The 23,467-nt window shown below is 53.0% G+C and overlaps 4 protein-coding genes across 4 annotated transcripts; 2 read left to right on the top strand and 2 right to left on the bottom strand.

The window, feature by feature from the left end:
- Positions 1 to 584: 584 nt before the first annotated feature.
- CCOS01_01071 (SET domain-containing protein) lies at positions 585 to 4,511 on the top strand (the record flags this gene model as incomplete). The annotated part of the gene is made up of 3 exons (XM_060449267.1): positions 585 to 1,253; positions 1,345 to 4,348; positions 4,408 to 4,511. 3 exons carry the CDS (start codon positions 585 to 587, stop codon positions 4,509 to 4,511), a joined length of 3,777 nt encoding a protein of 1,258 aa, XP_060320705.1.
- A 614-nt stretch (positions 4,512 to 5,125) lies between these two features.
- On the bottom strand, positions 5,126 to 6,522 carry CCOS01_01070 (phospholipase A2; the record flags this gene model as incomplete). The annotated part of the gene is made up of 4 exons (XM_060449266.1): positions 5,126 to 5,228; positions 5,295 to 5,853; positions 6,011 to 6,159; positions 6,260 to 6,522. The coding sequence occupies 4 exons, from the start codon at positions 6,520 to 6,522 to the stop codon at positions 5,126 to 5,128; spliced, it is 1,074 nt and encodes a 357-aa protein (XP_060320704.1).
- Positions 6,523 to 11,521: 4,999 nt separating this feature from the next.
- CCOS01_01069 (uncharacterized protein) lies at positions 11,522 to 15,012 on the top strand (the record flags this gene model as incomplete). The annotated part of the gene is made up of 2 exons (XM_060449265.1): positions 11,522 to 11,553; positions 11,646 to 15,012. The coding sequence occupies 2 exons, from the start codon at positions 11,522 to 11,524 to the stop codon at positions 15,010 to 15,012; spliced, it is 3,399 nt and encodes a 1,132-aa protein (XP_060320703.1).
- A 4,125-nt stretch (positions 15,013 to 19,137) lies between these two features.
- Positions 19,138 to 19,338, bottom strand: CCOS01_01068 (uncharacterized protein; the record flags this gene model as incomplete). Its single annotated transcript, XM_060449264.1, has 1 exon — positions 19,138 to 19,338. The coding sequence occupies one exon, from the start codon at positions 19,336 to 19,338 to the stop codon at positions 19,138 to 19,140; it is 201 nt and encodes a 66-aa protein (XP_060320702.1).
- Positions 19,339 to 23,467: the final 4,129 nt, after the last annotated feature.

Raw genomic sequence — 23,467 nt, 5'->3', positions numbered from 1 at the left:
CTGGCGACGCGACTCTCTCCGGTGCCAGCTGTCAAAAGAGGCAGCTTCATCCCCACCCAAATTGCCGATTGTACCCAGCACCGAATATTTGCAGAGGAATACTTGCTCTCACACCGGTCCTCGTCACGCAGGTCCCGTCTGAGCATCCATGCGTAACGGTGCTCCCTCGCCTTGTTCCGTGGCTGGTCTCCGCTAAATCGCATCCCTGAAAGGTTTGGACACTCTTCAACCTCCAACTTTCTGACCTCACTGCTACATTTTCTCCAGCCTCATATCCGTCAGTCGCATCGCACGAATCATCCGACCTCGTTTGCAAACCTGCTGGTTGATCGCATCGACTCTGAGTCCTTTGCGACTGGGACCTATTCTTCCTTGAATGACGCAGTCGGACTCCTGCCTCTTGCCATTCACTCGTGTCGCTAGCTACGCATCGGTCGCGTGAACAGCGACTCCGCGACCTTTTCTCCCGCTACACCGCTGCGGCCGCTTTCTTCGGCGATGACCTCTGTCCTTTAAGATCATCCGACATATAAGAGACGATGGTTGGTGGCAGGCGAGAGCGGTGAAAGCTGAACAATCTCACGATGACCCGCCAATCTTCGGCGAGCTTCGCGCAGTTCTTCCCTGCAGCCCCCCGCGTCGCTAGGGACAGAGCCAACGAACGAGAAAAGGCAAAGGCTAAGGTTCAAGACTCGGCAGGTGGCCTGCTTAGCGGCTCCAAGAGCGGCGGCACCCCTTCGGTCAACGGCACAACTGGAGAAAGGTCATCCACGGCTGATGGCCTACCTTCCGACACTTCGCAACAGCCACACGACGGTCATGAGTCGCCCTTAGGAGACACTCTCAACGCTGTCGGATCTGCAAGCTCTTACGCGAGTACGGGCTCATCCGTCTTCAGTACGGCTGCGCGACAAGCTGTCCCCAGCGGCATATCTCATATCCCTCCATCCAGCGGCACGCCGCTCACCTCCATTGAATCACCTTCATACCCAGGCAATGCTGCCTTATCGAAAACGACTATGCCACAAGCACAAAACACCGATCGGGGCGAGGCAGCGGTCTCACTCAATACCCCAACATCCCGCCTGAACAGCTCACTCCCGGAGCCATATCCTCAAATTGAGCGCATTCCCGCGCGAGATCCCAATCGATCGCGAAAAGGCATCAAGTGCACATATGATCCCTTCAACGACCGGACCCTATCGAAGCACGGCAGAAAAGATGCCAAGCCGATATATAAGGAGTTTGGATTGGTACGTACAAATACAATAAACCTGCCCAGTGTAGGGGGAGGGGGAGGCGTCATCTTTTGTGTGTGAGAGCTTTGGCTAATAAACTGAGTAGGAAGATGATGACGCCCCCCCTCCAGACCCTCGTCTCGCCAAAGGTGGGCGATTGGGTTATATCAATACCGATTTTCATCTCCCAAAGTCCCGATTGCGACAGTCGCCATACAACTTGAAACCATACACCTATTGTCCTAAGACCTCAATTGGTCCTGGGCCGCCTACACAGATTGTCGTTACTGGCTTCAATCCTCTCATCACCTTTTCAAAGGTGACGGCGGCCTTTGCGTCGTTTGGCGACATTGCTGAGAGCAGTAACAAAATGCATCCTGAGACGGGCAGCTACCTAGGTTTTGCAACGTTTCGGTATAAGGATGCGCATCCCAGCAGGTCGAGACCCAACCCCATTGTGGCCACTGAATCAGCGCGCCGAGCTGTTAAAGCCATGCACGGGCAACGAATCGAGGCAAACACAATTCGAGTCGAATACGATCCTGAAGGAAAGAAAAGCCGTCGCATGCTCGAGGAAGTTCTACAGAAAGACAGAGTTACACGGGATGCTTCTATTGCAAAGGCGCCGCCCACCGGCCCTCGAATTGCGCCCGAAAAGATTCCTGGGCCACCACCGATGGCACCAAAGGGTCCTTCTTCTCACAGACAGGCCGTGGCCGGTGTGCCTGCTTGGGTCCCTAGCCAGCCCAAGATGCACATTGCGCTCGAAGAGAAGGTTATCGCGAAGCAGCTTGCCGGCGAGCCGTACATTTTCGTTGCGCATGAGCATGTTCCAGTCATGGTTACGACCATACCTCACATGAAGAAACGACTAAAAGCGTTTGCCCTTGAGGACATTCGCATCGACCGAACGGGATACTACATTCTGTTTCCCAACTCCTTTCATGGACGTAACGAGGCTTCGAAATGCTACAGAGCAGCTAACCATACCGACTTGTTCACGTACAACATGGTGATGCAATTATCGCTTCCGCCCTCGACAGGCCAAGACTCCGAATCTGCAGCTCCGCCACCACGACGGCGAACCCCCAGTCCCGAGCGCAAACGCCGAACGGATATACGAGTGCGCGAGGATAAGGATCGTCGTCGTCGTGAAGAGGAAGCAGACCTTGAGGAAGAGAAGCGACAGAGAGCTAAGAACTTTGATCCGGTCATCGAGGCTTGCGAAGTGGTCACCCGAGAGCTAGCAGAGCACTTGATCAAGCACATACGGACGAGAGTTGCCGCTCCTGCTCTGACTAGCTTTCTGGATCCAGCAAATCACGCAAGCAAGCGACGAAAGCTCAACTTGGAGGACCCGGCTGGATCTGTCCCGTCTGTCACCGTCGATGCCGGCGATGAGAGCCCTGGAGTTAGTACACCCAACTCTGGCGCAGATCCAATTGAGCGTCGCACAGGTCGCCTGGAAATTGCTGCTCTGCCACGTATCCGCAAGGCCAAGGCTACTGCCCAAGGAGCCTCACGCAATCATGGATTCACAGACCCGTTCTCCCGCAAGCGCGCAGCACAACAGAGCCGTGGTGCCTTCCGATCATTGCACCATCGTCTCAAGAGCTACGATAGCGATGCTGAGTCCGATGATGAGGCCGCCATCAGGGAGTCCCTGGCGAGGGATACTGAAGAGCCTGACTCTCGACCCCGTAGCCGTATGAGCACAGACGACGACGTCAAGGACGACTTTGCCTCCTGGGGTCCCGGCGAGGAGGACTCTATGACGGAGGCAAGCTTCGCTATTGGCGATGGCGTAGCCTCTACCAAGAAGAGGAAGCTCGACTTGGAGATCCAATCGGCGATCAAGCGTCAGAAGAAGTCCGATGAAGAACTATTCGGAGTCAACTTGGAGGGCGTCGAGCCTGACTTGCTGGCTTCTTCAGAGGCCACACCCGATGTTGACCTACTCGAGACCCAGAGCAATCGCTCAGAGACTCCTGCGCTATCGGCTGCCAAGGGATTGGCAAAGAAGCAGAAGCTAAAGAAGAAGTCAAAGAGGCAAGTCTTCGAGGAAAGGGAGGCCTTGAAGAAGCAGCAAGTTCAGAATCCCACAGAGACAGAAGAGGAGACACCAGTTCCGGTCAAACCCTTGCCGGAAGAGGTCGAGACCGAGATTTTGCCTGTAGAGAAGAAAGAGGAAGAGCCAGAGCCGCAGAAGGCCAAGGCAGATCCCTCATTATTCACTACCACGCCAGCTCCAGCCCTCGGCCTGTCTGGCGATTTCAGGCTCGATATCTCTGTACTGCAAGAGCTGTCGTTGTCTGCGGTTGACAGTCCAGATATCTCGAAACTCAGAAAGAGGTTTACTGGGGCAGATTTCGGTGACCCGCTTCTGTGGTTATGGCGGCGTAATCGTGTTCGAGAGCTCAACTCCGCCACTGGATCGGTTGACCAGGCTGTGGGCATCGATGGCTACTATGTACCCAACTCCACCGGCGCTGCTCGAACCGAGGGTGTCAAGAAGATTCTCAACGCCGAAAAGTCCAAGTATCTGCCTCACCACATTAAGGTTCAGAAGGCTAGAGAAGCACGTCAAGCGCGGTACAACAAGGACGGCAAAGACGCAGCGATTGAGGCTAGCAGGCTTGCTGTGGCAGAAAAGGCGGTGGCAAAGGGCAATTCGAGAGCAAATCGTGCCAACAACCGTCGGCATGTCTCTGCACTCCAAGATGAAAAGAAGATTTCGGGCGACTCTGACGCGTTCAAGTTCAACCAGCTTAAAAAGCGGAAGAAGCCTGTCAAGTTTGCACGATCTGCTATTCATAATTGGGGTCTATACACGGAGGAGAATATTAACAAGGATGACATGATCATCGAGTACGTCGGCGAGCAGGTCAGACAATCAATCTCGGAGATCCGAGAGAAGCGTTACCTCAAGAGCGGTATGGGCAGCAGTTATCTGTTCCGTATTGACGATAACACGGTCATCGACGCAACCAAGAAGGGTGGCATTGCTCGTTTCATCAACCACAGCTGTATGCCCAACTGCACTGCCAAGATTATCAAGGTCGACGGAACCAAGCGCATCGTCATCTATGCGCTCCGCGACATCGCTCAACGTATGCTACCCAACCTCGATCCCCCTTTGTGTTTTCACGTGGAACTAACATTAGCGCAGATGAGGAGTTGACATACGACTACAAGTTTGAGCGAGAGATTGGCAGCTTGGACCGTATCCCCTGCCTTTGCGGTACGGCGGCGTGCAAGGGATTCCTCAACTAATCTCTATCGGTCTTTCTGGTGTTATCGGTGGTCGGGCTGCACCATTAGGTTGCATTCGCCCTGTGTATTTCTCAGGCCAAGTCGCCTGCTGGAGTTGGGACCTGAACTCATTTCCTTGGTGGAGGCGGGCATCTTGCCGCCTCTGATTTTCATCACCTCAAAGCATACCCATTTGGATCTGTCTCCTGCGATTATACTATATGCATAGCAACCAAGACAAAGGCAATGAAGACGAAACTTTTGGCGGAGGTGGGCGGGAACGGGGAAAAAAAAACTAGTGTATCATGATTCACTTCGAATAGCTGGCGTTCATGTTGGGAGGAAAGGGGGGCTTCTTCATCAACTCACTTGGGCCCGGTGAAGCCCATAGCTTTACATGGGCCCCCGAAATCTGGTGGAGGATGACCAAACGATGAGGGAAAGAAATGCCTCTCGGCAGTGAGCGAGGCAGAGAGCCACGCCACCCTTTCTAGGTAATCTGGGCGTATATCCGCACACAAACAAAACCACAAATGTACATATGGCGGAAGGGGGATATGCAAGTATTGAGAAGAGACTCAATCAAGGCGAAAGTACTGCTTATTTTTGATGCTCGGGTGATGCTTGTTCATGTGCTATATTGTCTTGCCTTTTGAAGTTGCCGGTGCTGTCTTGAGACTGACGTTCCTCACAAAGGCGCTGAGGGGGTATAACGGACCGCTGAACTCCATGTCGTACCTGGTGTGGTGGTCAGTATACCGGGGTGCTTACAACCCGCGATGTGTGGGATGTCTATAAGCTTACCAGTAATTGACGGCCAGGACGAAGCCTTCACCGTCTTCCGGACAGGACTGGGAAACCTTGTGGTACCACATGGCGGGTAGGTAGAGCATGTCGCCCGGCTCCAGCGTAACGCGAACAGGCTCAGCGAGGTGAGAGTAGGGCGTCGCGTTGACCTGCGGCTGATCCGGATCCCATGTCGCAAAGGGGATAGTATTTGATGTTGCTGTTTCTTCTCCTTCATCTTCTTCTCCTCTTTCTGCTTCACTGCCTTCAGGCCGGTCCATATTCAACACCAGCTCACCATCTTTTTCTCCCCGACGAGAATACGTCGCGGGCGTGAGGGCCGTCTCGTTGACACAGGGGTGGCAGCATGGCGGGAGGAGGACAAAGTGTTTGCGGCCGCGGACCTGGACGTAGATGTTTTCGTAGTTGTCCTTGTGGAGGGCGGTGACGGAGCGGGAGGCGCCGATCCAGAGGTTGATGGCGTCCGGGTCGCGGTCGAGGGCGATGCGGGCGAAGGGGATGGAGGGGGGTACGTGGGTGAAGAGGGGGAGATACTCGTTGCGGAGGTTGTCGTTTTCTGGGGGGGTTTGAGGGTTAGTTGTTTTTGAGATTCTGTGAGAGTGGATGAGGGTTGGATGTGGTTGAGGTTTCTTCATTGTGATTGAGATATGAAATTGTTGATGTGAAGATATGAGTGTGATGAGAAAGCTGAGAGCAGGGAACAAGTGACATACGTGTTTGAGCATATCTGACTTCTGAGGCCGTATCTTTACTCTTTTCTTGGTTGGTTACATAGTTGAGGAACTCTTCAAAATCCTGATCCTCCTCGTGTGGCTTCGCGAAAACGACATTTCCTTCATGGTCGGTTGGGGCGTCTGCATTACTGCGTGTGAACGAACCGTGTAAGTCAAGGATCGTGAAAAATTTCACCCCCTCCAAAATGGGCAGAGCGGGCACAGAATTCATTTTCTTTCCAAACTCACCCAAAAGGCGTCACGGCAACATTCACAGTCTGATCTTTGAACACGCGCAGCAGATACTCCTGATCCCATGTCTTATTCGACTGCCACGAGGAGGCGGCGCCGCGGACGACGAAGGGTGTGTTGCGGGCGACGTAGCGCATGAACTCGAGGGGGCTCGGCTCCTCGTCGAGTTCCTCGATGAAGGCGCCGTTGAGCTCGTTGTAGGTGGTGATGAGCTCGGACAGGGGGTCGTCCTCTGGGGCCGCCTGGTCTCGTGAGTTCATGATGTCTTCTGACTTGTTAGGACTGTGGAAATGACGGTCGTTCACTTGAGTGGCTAATGATGAGGCACTAATGGTGAGTGTGAGAATGAGGTATGTGCGGTTGCATGACTAAGGTTGCAGCTGGAGCATTTGCGAGAATTGCTGCGATGGGTCACTTGAGTGCGAGATTCCCATAGAGTGGGTAATTACCTGCCATTGGGTGTCAACGTTGGATTTGATCTATTTCGCTTTGAACTGTAAAATTGAAGCCTCCAACTAACTTGTAGAATATTGAATGTTTCATACACTCATAAATTGGTTCTATGCGGTGTAAATAGTTCGCGGTATGTGAAATTCCCATGTCAAACTCAAATTTCGCATCCGCGCACCCGCACCGGCCCCGATGTCACGTTCACAACCACAGCCGGCGTGGAAGGCGTACCCCGGACTTCGGTCCTAGTGTATGTACATACCAAAAACGCAAATAAGAAAGAATACGATGCTCCCTCCACGCGAGCACAAGGGTCGCTTACCATTGGCATTGGGGTTTGTGAAGATACCCGGGATTTGTCTGCCGAATGCTGCCCGGGCACGGGAATCAGGGGTGGGTTAAACGCGGGCAAGGCGGGAAGGGGTCCTGCGGTGGGACTTTGGGACTTGAGGGAGCACGAGGCACGCCGCACGAGGGTCCCGTTCCTTGGGGCCCTGGAGGGGGAGGGATTCGGCAAAGGTGGTGCCAACCGCACAGGGCAAAAGGGAGCGGAGCCAATGAGGAAGACGGCGCGAGTGGGAAGTCAGGCCACTTGAGCGTCCTCATGGCCTGATTATGATGAGTCCCGGTGATTCAGAGAGCTTACCACGGCCCATGGCCCACGCAAGGTGTGATTAACCCGTGTGTTTGCTTTTGGCATTTGCTGCTTGTCTTCCATTTCTCGGGCTGGCGACTGGTAGACTGGTGCTGCGAGATTGCCCATCTGATTAATTATAGCTTAGGCAGATCTACTTCTGGGTTGGCGGGTGCAAATGCTGGCCAGGGCATTTTGTGGTATATAGAACGGCCTGTTCCCTTTCCCTTCCATATTCGTGGGAAGGTTCTCCGACGCTGTCTTGTACCGAAACATCGTGAAGCTATTTCGGACAAATACATACACCCACAGCTTCTCTGCTAACAACACCAACATCAACATCAACAACCCAATGCCATAGCGACGACCCTCACATCATCCACCACCGGTATCGCTATCAAGGATGATGGGTATCAACGAAAAGGCCTTGTCAGCCGGTCAGCCTTTGGGCACAAAAGCTTCGTCATCATGTTCTTCGATCATCTAGCTCCATCGCACGTCGGCCCCCCAAACTCCAATGAGGTATCCATCATGGTCGATCAGCCACTCGAAAGCAGCTCCCCCTGACGCGAATTGCTACCCGGACCACACCTACGAACGTCGAGCTCGCCACGCGACTCCTGCCGTACACGATACATGCCAGACTGTTCTCGCCAGAAAGCATCCGCGTTCCAGAAGAGCGAGCGATGACAGCGCCTGGCTGTCGCAGCGCCAATCGAGCTCACGGGCCTACACCCTCAAGACGGGTTTCTTTCACGCATACATGGGCAAATTCCTCTTCCCAAGTGTCACGGTCCGTCCATGGGCGGGATGATGGGAAACTTCAACGAGCATGCCCACTAAAACATGGGCTTCGACCCTTTCGCTTCGCCGGTTCCAGCACAGCCATGTTCCAGGGTTCTCCGTCTCCGAGCTTGACCCTTTGGGGGGATGTTGCCGAGGCCCGCCTAGAAACTTGACGCTTGCAAACTGGTCCCGGGCCAAGTTGAATAGGATAATGGCCGCTGCGAGCTACCCCAACCGAGCGTACCACCCCAATACGAGCTGGGAAAACCGCGCAGCTTGACTTACACGGACACACATCCACCAATCTTGCAGGAACCACGGACGCCCGGTCCCTTTCCAAACGAGCATCATTGAGTTTTCCCTCTATGGCAACTTGGCTGCGACGCTGCCTGATATTCAAGCAAAGACGAGACAGCAGGTGTCCTCGACGACGTGAAGGAGGGTGCCGCGACTCATGAACGGCGAATCAGCAAAGAGGCGCGCGCCAATGCTCCTGCTGCCAGTTGCTCCAATCCGTTCGTCCATCGATGTCCATGGAACTTGTCCTGGCTTGGCTGGCGAGATGGAAGACTGGGAAAAAGCCACCATGTCGGCACCATTATCCGACTGTGGAAAGATGTACAGTTCTACGGTACGCCAAGACCAGCCGCCCTGCCGAACCCTTCAAGAAGTCTCCGGTCGGGCCAGAAGTTCCAGGCGGCCCAGTCGGGAGCCAGAGAATGAGGAAAGGAAAAAGCCAGGGAGAAGAGCGGAAATGTGACACTCTTCTTCAGTTCTGGAATGTCGCAGAAAGCTTATCAAAGGTCTGATGTTTGAGACTTAACGCATCACTGGCACAGGTTGGTTATGGGCGGCTAGCCAGAAGCAGCATCACGCAAGACGTCCCTCACCTCTCACTCAAAGGTAGGGCAGGCGAGAGGAGGGCCAGCCATCCGGAGTGCTTCCCTCGGAGACCCAGAGCGCAGACTTGTGGAAGCCAAAAGGTGCAAGCCAGGTGCTTGTGCTTGTTCTTGTGCTTGTTTCCCTGTCTCTTCTCGAGGTGTCTCGAGCTTTGCTTTCATCTCAGGATCCCCCCAGTTTCCCGGCTGCTGTTTAACTTTCTCCGACCCAAAATAGGCCCCAAACCGCCCCTCAACTTTATTTCCTTCTCCATTGTCTGATACTCCAAACCTGTGGGAAGCTTTCCATGTTTTCTGGTCCAGATCGTTCTTCCTCTGGCTGCGTCTGTTTCCCATCCCCTATGCGGCATGCCATGGCCCATGGGTCCCGGCACACCGACGCACACCTCGACTCGATAGCTAGCTGGTCCGGGTTTTCCTCGAGAAACCTAACCGTTTGACGTGTTGCTTCTTCTCTGATGCAGGCAGGGCATTGGTTGGTCGACCTACGGGATACCGTGGCAGCTCATCACTAGTGGCCCTCACCCTCCTGCTTCTGTTGCAATGGAAGAAGTTCTTCCCTGCTCTTGGATTTGTCTCACCATCCAAAGACGTGCAGACGTCAGCGCCCGGTACCAAGTTGGAAGGGGTGTCAGGTTTTAGTGGGACGATGCCCCTATCAGACACCCCAGAGCTGGAGCAGGGACGGTCTCCAGCTTGGCAGTGACGCCAAAACGCCCCTGGCTTGGCCCCCCCCCTTACGCTGGTACGTAGTCACTGCAGTATGAGGTCCATGGCTTTTCTTTCCATTTTACTCCGTATCTACCGTACATACCTAGGTATTGCCTTTACGGGAGCGCTGCTTGCAAGCTGCAAGTACCGAACAAGTCGTTAGTCTCCTCCAGGTCTCAGAGACCCTCTGAGTACCGAAACATCAGGGCGAGAGCAGAGTCATCGACTGTCGCTCCATCTTTCCCCCCTCCCCCGGACTCAAGTGCGTCTACGGTTACTTCATTCTTCGACCCTGCAGGTCGCATTCTGAATCTCAGGTCGAGGACAGTCTCCTTTGCGCGTTACAGGGGTTGAAGAGCGCAAGTCACCTCACATTGTAGCGAAAGTCGTCCCATGTTCCCCGACAGATGCTGCCACCAAGCCACTACCATCGGCAGGTTCCACGGTTCCACCTCCCCCCCCCCCCCAAAGATACCTGCCCAAGACTCCGTACCGCCGTCTGCCGGTCTAGTTACCTGATCCTGAGTCCTGAGGTGGCCACTATTTGTGCCAAGCATCCAAGGTGCGAGATGAGGGGAGCGCATACACAGTACTCCGTACCTACCTTACTTTGTAAACGCTAGAGGGCCACTCTGAGATTCTAGCGCGGTACGGCACGGTACGGACACACACTCGACTACCTACCTTAGCCCAAGGAACCTTAGCCCAAGGAACCTTAGCTGTGCCTCATACTCTCAGCGCCGAACGTCAACCGCGCACCTTGCACCTCACACCTCACACCTCACATTACATTGAATCGCACCTTTCCCAGTCCATCTGGTCGTGTCGCTAGTCCTGTCTCTGTTCACGTCTCTCCAGCTTACCACCCACTTACCACCACCCGATCGATCATATCGCCGTACCTTAAACTGCCACCTGCGAGGGTACTTGATCCTTTCCGAACGACAACCCTTCCTCTTTCTCTCTCTCTAACTCTCTCCAGTCCATGCTGGGGGTCGCTCAGAAAGGTTCTGATTTGTCTTGGCCGCATATTATTTCTCCGCATCCCTCTCGTTTCGACCAAGATTGCATGCACCACACCACCCAGCACCGCATCGCGCCGCACTGCAATCCCATCGAACCACCCATCCACTCACACCGAAGCAGCGACTACAGTCGGCCCTCCGGTGAACGTCAACCAGTCTCCTCCCAACCTACCTGATCCGCCCCTCCACCTGCGACTAACACAATCTTCCACAACGTCTTCCAAGCCTTCGCCCAGCACCAGCGCGACACTAACAATTAGTCTCGTCCTGGCGTTTTTTGGGCTCCATCGCAGCTGCCCGCCGCCGTCGTTCCATTGTTACACACTTCGACCGACACCCGATCGACCGACCAGCCTGGGACCCGACTGACCACGTCCCATCCCCGTCACGCTTCCACGCAACGTCTACATCAGTAGCCCACATCCCTCCACCAAAGGGCCCTATTCACTTCAGAAGCTTCCTCCGTACCTCTCCGCCGCGTCGAGAATACCTCTTGAACCAACGATCCCCCGATCGGCGCTCCGCATGTTCGATTTCTTGGACCGCCACACCTGAACGCTCAGTGTCGAGTTGAATCATGAGGACGACGACTTCCACTTGCATACCGACAACAACAACTTTGCTATCCCGTGCAGTTTAACACTGGATGGATCACAAGCTCAACTAAACAGCGTCCGCTCCTGCAACTCTGCAATTCCAACTCCCACTTCTTCTGCTGCAGTCGCTGCAAGTCTACTTGCAACCATCGCCGCAGATGATTTGGTATCTTTTGTATCCTTTGCGAGGGTATGAATCTCTTCTTTTCTCCGACCAAGGCTGGTGCCACTCATCATGGATCAGCCCCATTGTAATTCATGTCCTGACTGACCTGCCTTTAGAACGACGGAAGCTCCAGCCCTTGCCACAAACCACCCTCTCCGCCGAGCCTTCGCGCGATACGGTCGATATGCCGCCAGACACGTCGTCACGACTCTCATCATCTCCGTCACTGTCGCCGCGATCCTCATATACCCTTTTCCGTTTCTCTATACCTCAGATCTGAGCAATGGCGCCTCCAACTTGCCCCATCATGTGTGGACTGCTGCGCAGCCGCTCAAGGAAAACAGCACCGAGTCCGACGTAATAATGCGCTCCATTTGGGTTCACGGCAGCTACATGAAAGCATTGGACCACGACGTGTTGCTGGGCGCGCTCGAATTGCAGGATGAGCTCTTGGGTCCCACCAAAGATTTCAGCCCACGGCAGCCCGTAACGTCCCTCCGGGCCCACGATCCATATGCAGATGCAGATCTTACCCCTCGAGACCGGGATGCATTCCATGTCATCAACGGCCTCACCAACCAGTCTTGGTTCTTCTCTTCGCCACTTCAGTACTGGGCCTGCTCCAATGAGCGGATAGCTTCCGACACGGACATCATATCAACTGTAAATGCGCGGAAGACGCAACCGACCTCAGTAAATGTGACTCTAAGACATTCAATAGTCTTCAGCGGCAAGCGCTTCGAAGATCGAAGACTTCTGGCCGCCGACGCTCTCGTCATAACGTTGATCCACTTGCGTGATTCCCCAGTCGGTCGCCAGTGGGAGAGAAAGGCCGAATTGCTCGCGAATCGGATGAAAGACAAATGGACAGCTTACCCAGCTGACGGAAAAAGCATGGACAGTCAGCTCTACGAGTTCCAGTTCATGCCCATTTCCATGCAAGACACGGTAATCCTGGCGCTGGCATATGGCCTCGTCGCTATTTACTTTCTCTACAGCCTTTCCAAGTTGCGGGCGGTCAAATCCAAGTTTGGCCTGATAGTTACAGTCTTTGTCCAGATTGTTGTCTCTATCATGTCAAGCTTCACTGTTTGCGCCGTTTTCCGGGTAGACTTGTCCGGAATCCCGCAAGCGGCATACCCGGTCGTGGTTCTTTCCATGAGCCTCGAAAACATTTTTAGACTTATCAACGCCGTCATCTTGACTCCCTCGGAGAACAGTACGAGTAGTCGAATCAGCCGTGCGTTTGGAGAAACGGCACATGTTGCGCTGGCCAGCTCGGCGCAAAACGTGCTCATTTTATGGGGGCTATCGAAAATCGTCTCACCGGGCGTGTCCGCCTTTTGCACGTTTGTGGCCGTCGCTATCGTGTTTGACTTTTTTTACTTATCGACCTTCTTCCTTGCTGTTCTCAGTGTGGACGTGCGACGAACAGAGCTCAGTGACGCGCTTGCCAAGGCATCGCTGAAGAATAACAGATACGGGCAGGACCAGCTGCCAGTGAACAGGAGCTGCTTTGAGGCAATGCTGCAGGGCAAGATTGCTTTGTCTACGCGCATCGCGGGTACCGTTATCATGATCACTTTTGTTCTCATTGCTCAGTGGCACTTTTTCGAAAATGATACCTTCGTCCGACTGGCGCGTGGGATTTTCAGGATCTCCAGAGACACAGTCAGCTTCAGCCAACCGAAGAACTCAATGCTACTCGACATTCACCAGGCACGCAGCCCAACGTCTTGGCTTCGGCTTCAAGACCACGAAAGCGCTCGCGAGGTTATCAACGTCATCAAGCCTAGATCCCACAGTTACATCGCTCGGGTGTATGACCCTCTAGTATTCGTCCTAAAGGGTGCGGATCGCACACCCGTCACGCCCGAGCGTCCACTACTCCCGGCTCTCTACGACTTCATCGATCATCACCTGAAGCACTTTCTCGTCACCGTGCTTTTCATTCTGTCCGCCGTCCGTCTTCTCATGAACTACCTGTTATGGGGAGAGGATGCTGAGTCGAGGCGCAACGACGACATGGGAGATAAACCCCTTTTGGCTATTGAATCTCTACCAGAGGCTCACACTCTGGATGTTTTGCGCATGACTTCGTCATACGACGGACATATCATTTCTGTCAGCCTGGACCGCTCAATTCGTGTTTGGGATGTCAGGTCGGGCGAAAGAGACTACTCGCTCGCCGACATCGAGGCACCCCCCGAGGACCCCTTTCCGGTATTGGCAGTCGCTACAGACAAGAAGTCTAGCTGGTTGGCATTGTTATCCTCCAACAAAGTCTTCCTATGGAACTTGGTTGAGCACCGGTGGAGTCAGCCGATCCCGGTTGACTTGAAAAATCCGAGGTCTGACAAGCCTCCTTATTTCTTCTTCGGCACGCCGACTTTTGACTTTTCGAGCCCACTCGTGATCGTACGACGAAACGGAACGATGATACAGATCGTTCCTGGTCAAAATGAGCCCATGGAGTTCTCCATCTGCAAGAGCCCTTTGGTCTCGGTTCGTCCGCTCGTACAGAAGATCCCACCCAGCGGCACCGCGCAGCTGTCTATTCTAACGGCGTCGAGAAAAGGATGTATACACGTCGCGACACAGCAACGAGACGATACTTGGATCTCGCAAAGCCTCGACGTGCATACAGCCGATGACCGCGGAGCATCTCAGGTAGTGCCGCTGTCGGCACTGGGCTCATTCCTTGTGGCGAGGTCTCACACAGTTGACCTGGTTGATGCAAAGACGAAGGCGCTGCTTCACACTTTTGAGACAGATTCAATTCAAGCGGGGTCCCTGAGATGCTTTCACTCGTCACGAAGAAAACCTCAATGCGGTTCGATTGGGCTTGTGTCATTCGGCATCGCGTACACCAATGCAGAGAAAGGCGACTGCGTGATTCACACCTTTATACCAAAGGAAGAAGGCAACGTCATTTGCTTCCGGAATACGAGTTCGCCGCCCAGCCGCAGCTGTAGTGCATGGGCCGAGACCATTGAGTCGAAGAGGGAAATTAGTAATCCGGGGACGTGGGAAGCTCTGCCAAACGGGTTTCTCGTGGGCGTCCGGAGGGAAGTGTACGATGGCGGGTCAAGCAGCGGAGAGTCGTCTCCGACAACAACCGGTGGTCTCCGTCACAGGATGTATCAACGGTCAGAGAAGCGACCAAACAGGTCACAAGACAACTGGGAGGTCTGGGTAGCTTCAGAACTGGGGCGGGAGCAGATCTACGAAACAAGGCCCCTTCATGATGAGTACGAGATGGGCTCGCATCTCATCATCTCGGGACTGGGTCCCATCGTCAAGGTCGGCACGGCATCGGTGGCGGTTGCTTTCGGCAATATTATCAAACTTATCACGGTGGGACACCAGCACTTTGAGGATCTGGCCGAGAACGAGACGGGGGAGTCTCTGCACATTGGCAGCCGACGACGGAAACCGGCAGCTGTTACGCATGCCCGGATGAAAGTTCCGTCATGGATTTGAACTATAAGCGGGAGTAAACTTTGGAGGGGAGGTTTGGAATGGAAGGCAATATTTTCATCTTCGTTTTATATACCCATGATCGACAAAAGGGAGTTGGGATTTTCTGTTTTTTTTTCTTTGACATAGTTTCGAGATGATACCCCCCGTCATAGGAACGAGGGGGCTAGAATTATAAGATTCCCCATTTCAGCATATGCATATGATTGCCTGCGACGGCTTCTCTCCGTCAGCTTTCTGTTGGATAGATTAGTGTACGAAACCAAAGGATTATGATGTCTCAGTAGTATCTCTCAAAGCTGAAAGAGAGGTAGTGTTTGTAGGACGACTTGACAGTCTTGAATACCGAGGCATTTGAAGGACATACTATCACTAAACCACGGCTTTCATTGCTTCAAGTAGACTCTACTTCCATTTTCTTTCCCATTTTGTCATTCACCTCGCCTTGGACAAGCAGGTTTCGTAGTCCAATGCTATTCCCCAGGCACTGCTGCTCTCTGTGTGCGCTTCATGAGCTACTCTGCGCCCGAATTCCATCACATACGACCATACCCATTGGAAAACTCGGGATCCCGTCCGCTCTCCCATAGATAAGCCAATGAGGGCCGGATTAGTAGTTGGGTCGGTGACGACCAGCGAATACCTGGTGTTGTATGTTTTTGGTTGATGTTTTTGTCAATGGCGATGGTGGATATCGTGATGTTTTTTGTTTTTTTTTTTGGTGGTGTTGTGGGGTTGGGCGCGTGTGGGGTTGGTGGGGGTGCCGGCGTGGGGGTTGACATCGATTGTTAGTTTGGGGTAAGGGGGAACGGGAGAAGAGGAGCTGATGGTCATTGTGTTTTATCCGTGGCTGGATTCTGGATATTTTGAAGCAGGTTATGGTAAGGTCTGTCTTGGTTTTGCCATTTAGGAGAGAAATGTCCTGACTCATTTGACTTTGGCGTGTGTGAGTTGGGAAGGGGTGGTTACGTTTTTCTTACACGCAGCTGATTTGTCTGGGGCTTGCAACGTGGAAGCAAGTCGTTTTGACGTGACTCGCATCTGGGTGCTGCCTCTACAGATACATGATCGCCGTATTTCGAGTGTCCAACATACCCTCTGACAAATGGAATTGGGACCAGAACAGGCACGCGATCAACATCAGCAGAAGGGTCAGTAACGTGGACTGTCTGCCTACTATCTAACCTTCAGCTTTCTTGGCCTCGATGTACTACTGCTCGACTATTCGGGGAATCCTCGATCTCATGACGCCGAGGTAAAGGTGACCTTGGATGGTCATACTTGGTCGGACGAACGTACGTTTCTTACATGGCAGAGCTCATTCCTTTGAAATGGTGTCAGAAGGCAAGAGGCGGCAAGTTGTCCCTATGTAACGATGCCTAACATCTGGTGATTTCTTGTTTGTTTTGTCCAGGCATCGATCGAAATTGTTGAGGTGCTTGAAGTGACCGTACTGAGAGTCCTCATTCATCATGGAGATTTCCTTCAGCTTGGTGATATCCGGCTCTAAATACAAAAGCCACCCACTACGGGAGAGTAAAACAGTGTACATATAGTCAATTCTAGGCTACCGTGTATTTCAAAACGTGACAACCTTCGACGTCGGGAAGCAAATCTACTCCTGGATCGGGCTGCCTTGTGCCTCAATCAGTCAAGCAGTCGCTTACATTATGAATTGTAGGTCGCCTTCTAGACTAGGTCTTGGGCCTCCTTCAACTCCGCATCGAGATCTTGCTTCGTCACTCTACACTTACTTGTAAATTAATAAGAGCAAGAGCAGCTACCTTGGTTGGTAATACATCAAAAGGGACCTACAAACCATTCCAAAAAAACATCACCAACACTGACCCCAATAGCAAAAGAGTTCCACCCCCCCCCCCCCCCCGGCTGCTCAACTGGGGGCTACATCTCTGGCGCTCATGCTAGTATTCGAACTCGGGTACTTGCTAAGCCTGTCGTCGAGTAGGCTGGTTGGCGTATAAATTGATTGCTGATCATGAACCACCCCACCACCTAGCCAGTTTGAACTGACCCCCGACCTAGAGGGCACCTGGTGGCTGCTGACTGGAATGGGAGTGACGGGGCCTATATGGGCTTGTAAGTGGGCAGGTGTGCACGGGAAGGTACGAAGGAGGGTGAACACCCTTCTACTCCTTCCTCGTCGGACTTGAGGTACTTGAGGCAGGTAGGCTTTCATGATGCCACTGGGGAAGGCGCCATGGAGGCGGATCACATAAAGGTATACTGGTCGAGGTCAAAATACTAGGTGAAGGTAATCGACACACTGTTTCTGCCCATTTATCACCTGAGTGACCAAGCAGAGAATCTGATCCGGACAGTTGCGCACGCAGCACGCATCTGCAGATGTTTTGTCGCACAATACTGCCCATTTACGAACAGCGCTGACTTAAGAACAATCATATCTTAGATTCCTGACTCCCGGATTAGCTATCTAAATCAAAGCTACACGGTATGTACCAAGCTGAATGGAGCATCGACAACAACTTCACCCGCACTACTGCTGGCACCGACTGGCACACCGCTCTTCGCTAACTGATGATGCCAGCGCGCTGTTGATCAGATACCAAAGACCCACACTGAAACATTAGACCCCCATGAACGTCTTGACATCCGATTTAACCGTGTGTTGCCGTCTCTAGCTATATTATAGAGACGGCTATCTGAACAGAAGAAATATCGCAATGCTTTCTCTTTCTTACTCGAGGTAAAGGCGAGTATTGGGTCTAAGCTAGTGATTGAGAAATGCTCGGGCAAGGAAGGGTTCATGTTATTAGGAAAAGCTCTGATCTTTAACATCATTTATCGTTTCTTCTTCACCACCCCTCAGCATAGCTCTAGAAGCATTCAATCCCGAATACTCTAATGACGAAACAGAATCGTCTGATGCCTTTATAATATCGATGGATTTTCTATACTGACGTATACGTATGTCACAACGCCACAAACGACGTTGAGCTCGCCAGGAGTCTGAATGAGAAAGACTATGGAGTCCTGTTCGACAAGTGGTCGTATATCCTACTCGAGGTGGCTAACAAGTTCGTCCATAGCTTTATAAGGGATATTCCCCTAACCTCTTTATATGAGGAGGTTAGCGACCTGGGCGTCTTAATGAAGGAGAATCTCTTAAATATCAGTAACTAGATTAATTCTGAGTAGGAGGAGTGCGGTGTTTTCTAATTTGCTGTTAATAACCTTCTCTAGTAGCTCAGAGATGTTTACAAGAACTCTAATATTAATATAAATATTACCGTTTTTAAGGGACTCGAGTCCTAGCCCGATGCCCCCCCCTATTATCGAAGTTCCGGGCTTGCTAACTCTTAGGGTCGTTATTACTACTCGACGTAATACCGAGTCTTAGAGCTCTAATATCTATAGAGAATCCGATACTAAGCGTATTATATAGTTAATAATAAATGCCCCCGGTGAGTATAATTAGGACGTCGAGATGACGGACCCTGACCTACTATCCCCCTCCCCCGCCCAGAGCCAGGAGGGCAACGAAGACGTCGAGGATCTGCAGCTGGGACATTCCTCCCAAGTCCCCGGGATCGACGAGCTCACACGGGTTTTGACATGACCGGACAAGGTCAAGACTTGCCTCAAAAACTTGCCACCGCCATTGTTCGTAACAATTGATCTACTACCAGAACTACGCGTAGATGAAGGATCAGAAGAAGCGATAGGCACACAGAAACCACGACAGTGATTTCGAGTCACTAGAAAATTCAAACATCGTGGAGATCATACATTTTCGGCTTGTGATTATGAAGTTATCAAGTGGCGTTTTCCAGGGGGTGAATCCCGCACCCTCGCTTCTCCACATGTTGTCTCCGTCTACATCGTTTGATCCCGTTCATCCCCTGCGAAATACATATTCTGACCTCTACACCTTTTCACCTTTGATAACCCATAGCTGACGCCGGACACAATAACTCCAGATAACCCGAAATAAGGACCAGACTAGAAGCGGCTTGCTCTTCCTCTAAGTACTCCAAACATCCTCTACAAAATAATCATCACGTCGTTAGGGAACCAGCCAAACGACAACATCCTACCCGTCTCGGCCCACGTTATCGACCTACGACAACAGTCCCTTACCCCTTCAGCTCACTGATACCGCGGTCTCCGGCACGGGTACTGGTCAGGGAACCAAGTCAAGCACTCCTCACAGGCGTCGTCGAGGCCAATGGTCTGCCATACCTGCCGTTTGGCGCAGGGTTTCTGGATGAGGCTCGCGGGTTGACAGAAACGGGCGAACGTGAAGGAGAGGTGCTTGCACGTGAAGGCGTGAGCGTAGTATTGGCACATTATGAGGCTTGTAGTTGGGTGTAAGTCGTGGGTGGATGAGTATTGTTGTACTTCAGGGGATGTGTTTGGTTCTGTCTCTCTTTAGTGTGGTTGAGACTTGGCGCCCGGAGGAGTAGCTCTGCTAGTTGATGGATTCTCTTCGACTTGTACGACTTTGCGGTGGTTAGGGTATCTCGGTAACCGGTGATAGTTGCGGCTGAGATTGTCAAGAGTAGACTTGGAAACGAAGGTTGGGGCTGGCTCGTTGGTATCTTGACGGGCGTGTAAGAAATGAATGTGATTATATCGAATGAATACAAGATCCAAGGGATGGAAAGCACGTCTGGGAAAATCAGACTGAGATGGCATCTATTTGTAGCCCCTCGCCCCTTATCTTACAAACAACAACGTCAGATCAGTTTGCCTACGTCGGGCACCAAACCGCAAGCTACTGCGTGACCTCGATCCTACCAGACAACACCGTTTGAGAAGCTGTAGGAAGCCTCCTTTCCCCCTACCATACACGGAACTTCGAGCCGGAGGCGAGGTACGCCAAAATCACACCCAAAAAAGGAGGCAAAAAAACCCAAGCCGAAGCGTACCGAGATCTATGAAATCTCACAAAGCAGGGCACGCGGGTCGCGGGTCGTCCGGAAGCTGCAACATCCCGCTCCGGGAAGCAAACGGTGGTTACCGCGGCCAGGAACCAGGAACCAAACGACGCAGATTCTCAAACGGAATCTTCAGCTCTGATTCGAGAAGGAAGGAGGACACCAGAGGAGGGGGGGGGGACGCTTGCTATTCAGCTTCACATGTTGTCCGAAGTAACAGCTAGCAAGAGGGTGTGTCGCACTGTTCGATGAATGCATCCACGTTCCAAAATCTGTGCCCGACAACACGTCATGATGTCTCTCGCGCTGGTATTGAGGCAAGTCGACACGACCAAGGGGCTCCAGAATGGCTGGCTTATCTTCAACCTCACCCGGCATCGAGGCTGTGATCGTGACATATAGGGCTGCAGGCTCGTGATCTCAAAATCGCAGCGTAACGCAGTTCAGAAGCGAGTCCGACCCCCGAGTGAGATGACGAGGTCGTACAGTATGGTGGCGGAGCGCGCGACGTTGAGGCTGGCAGGAAGTACGACGGCCGCTCACGCCTGTGTTGACAACACACTACACAGAGAGGATGCGTTTGTACTGCGACCTCAATCACTACGTTGAGGACATGTACATAAGTTGGCAGGCCTTGTTACAAGGCCCGCTTGCACCTAGAGACTTTGACTACACCCACTTACACATAGCAGCGCTCGCCACCCCGGATGAGCTCGCATCATAGCTTGACTCTTGACAAGGCGTAGTGGAGGTGGACCCATCCAGAGACAAGAAATCGTAACTCCAAGATGACATAAGTGACATAGCCGCAAGGAACCGAAGGCCTATTCTTCACCGCCAGTTTTGATACTGCCTGTTGCTGCTGCTGCTCACTTCTGCCGTCGTCAGGCTGGGCTTCAGTATGCAAGCGGTATGTTGGGTTTCTTGTATTCTTGAAGATCGAACGCCGTTCAGTGAAGAATAGGTACCCAAGGTGGATTGTGAAGGAGGGGCGGCCGCATTGATTTTGGCCAAGCGTGAGGTTGGTAATAGGCCATAGGCTTGTCAGATTCAGGTTCATTCTTCTAGTCACTATATCAATCTCCGAGCTTCATCAGCACACGCGTGTTGGCGTGGCGTAACAGTGCGAGATTTTCCCTGGAGCGCTGAGATAGAATTGCCTTACGCAGAGTTGTCAGGCGCAGCGAGGCCATTGACTTATGCGCTGGCACCATTGAGGCCTCTGGGAGGCCACACATAAGGTCGGTGAATCGCCACTGAGAGTATTAGTAGGGGGATTCTTCACACTTTGGACTTTTGGTACAGCGAAAAAAGAGGTGGCTGGGATGCCGAGAGTTGAGTTGAGCGCAAAGGGGACGTTTTCCCTGCTTCGAGAAAGCGCGCCGCGTCCCGTTGGTCAGATCAGAAGGCGATCAAGAGACGTTGGACGCTAATCCATAGAAGGACTAGAACGACCCAGAGAGTAGCTTGAGGGGCCACTGCCAAACGCTGGTGGGTCCAGCGAGTAAGCGGTACGTATCCTTTTTGGTGGAAACACCGTGGAGCACAACTTCACGAGTTACTCCACGACGGACGACTTGTGCCATTTAACCCAGTCTTGCTCGTACAAGACGGCCTTGTGCAACCTGGATCGGTGAATACACCACGATGTCCGAGCAGCATTTGTTTCGGGACGTGGGCTGGGTAATCTGAAACCCCCAGACTGACAAGGGTAAACAGTCGCACGGGCTATTCATGGCTGTTCGAGGGCGACGGGAAGGATACGGGACTCGATAGTCGACATCCGGCCACGTTGTGCGCCTTTGGGCCCCTTGCTTTGCCTTTGCCTGCGTATCCGTATGGTGCATCAAAGATTCTGGGCACAGCCAGAAGCAGGCCTGCGTGGGGAGCATACAGGTGATATCGATTCGTCGGCAGCGGGCCACCAGAGCGCAATGCGCATTTGCGCGTGTCTGTGTGGACGCATGGCGAAGTCTCAGAGCGACACGAAAGACAGGTTCCGACAAGGGAGGAAAAGCAAGCAAACCAGCAATCTAGGCTGATTTGTGCGCATCAAGCGAGATGGCATCTCCCGTGTCTCAGACCGGCGTGATACGTTGATATGACGGGAAAAACGTGAGAAGATGGTCCAGAAGTGAGGATCGTGTCGACCCCAAGTTGGCCATCGTCGCAAGGACCGGGAGAGGCTCCGGTCTGACTCGAGGGCCGCATAAGACATTGTCTTCGTAAACTCGTAGGGATAGAGGGGTTCAGTCCGGCCAAGCAAGCTGCTGGTTAATGAAGGATACTCGAGAGTCGAAAGTCGAGACCCCGCGGACCCTTGGGATAATTAGTTGGTTAGTCGGCTTGTGTCGGAACGTGGTCCCGCGCGTCAGAAGGAAAGCGCGGCGCTATCGCGTCGTCGGCGTCAATTCAGATCAGAAAGCATCCTAGACCTAGGGTTCAGATGAACGGCGCTTGGTCCTGTAGCGCGATCATGTAGAAAGCTTGGATAGCGAGTGACTGGCGGGGAAGAAGCACGTCGCAATGCCTAGAGGAAGAACGGATACTCCGTACTCCGTACTCGTAGGATAAATCAACGATTGAGGTCATATCAGCTAGGCCGCCGTTTGTTCGGAGAGCGAACTGGAAGAGGAAGAATGCCGATGAGTGGAAGAGAGGGCCGGTGGAGGCGAGGCAAGCAGCGCAAAAGAACGACCAGGAAGGATTCCCGTCTTCGCTCCTACCTTGGTGGTGTGTCTGGCTCGTTCGGCTTGCCATGCTGGGGGCATGGGGCAAGTGGGCACCTCAAGTTCGCAATTCAATTCCCAGCGCCAGTTCCCATTTCACAGTTCAAAAGTCAAGCGGGTCGCAGGGATCCCATCTTAGCGCGGGCATCTTTTTACCCCCCGTGTCCCCGTCCAAGTTCGTGGGAGACTGTGCCTGAGCTTGGCTTACGGACGGGATACCTTGACTTGCACACTTGCAAGCCTTGTTCCCACGCTGTTTCCTGCCTCCGTCCAGCTCCAGCTGTCCAGCCCAAGCTCCAGCTCCAATTCCAGCTCCAGTCCATCGCCCTTTTCCCTTTCTCTTTCTTTCTCATCACTTGGTTGGAGAACCTTACCTATCCGTACGAATACTCAGCTTCTTCAGCCCCAGCCTACTAAGCAATTGAAAGCTGATGTCACTCGCGCCCAATCCAACACCCATCTTCGCGCTCGATTCTACCAGGGCTACCAGGGCTACCACATCAATCGCTCTCAAGCCTTAACTCACACGGTGCGCGTGTCTTCCGAGGGGTGGACAACTCATCTTGCAGCATCTTGCCCCCGTCATCCAACCTACAATACCCGACTTCATTCGCTGCCTCTCGCCTCTGTACGACGTCGCCCGCGGCCGTCATTGCTGCTCCTACTTCTCATCTCAACCTCATAACCACCCGACCCCGGGTGTCCAAAGACTCCATACTCAGGCACCCTATCGCGCAACCTCCATCGCCTGTGCGGTACCTGTTGGGCGACTTCGTCATCCATCTGTATCAGTACCCCGGGAATTGCCTC

The sequence above is a fragment of the Colletotrichum costaricense genome (genome assembly GCF_030867565.1).
Source record: "Colletotrichum costaricense strain IMI 309622 chromosome Unknown Scaffold_1.1, whole genome shotgun sequence".
Classification (NCBI taxonomy): Eukaryota; Fungi; Ascomycota; class Sordariomycetes; order Glomerellales; family Glomerellaceae; genus Colletotrichum; species Colletotrichum costaricense.
This window is presented reverse-complemented; position numbering and strand designations above follow the sequence as displayed.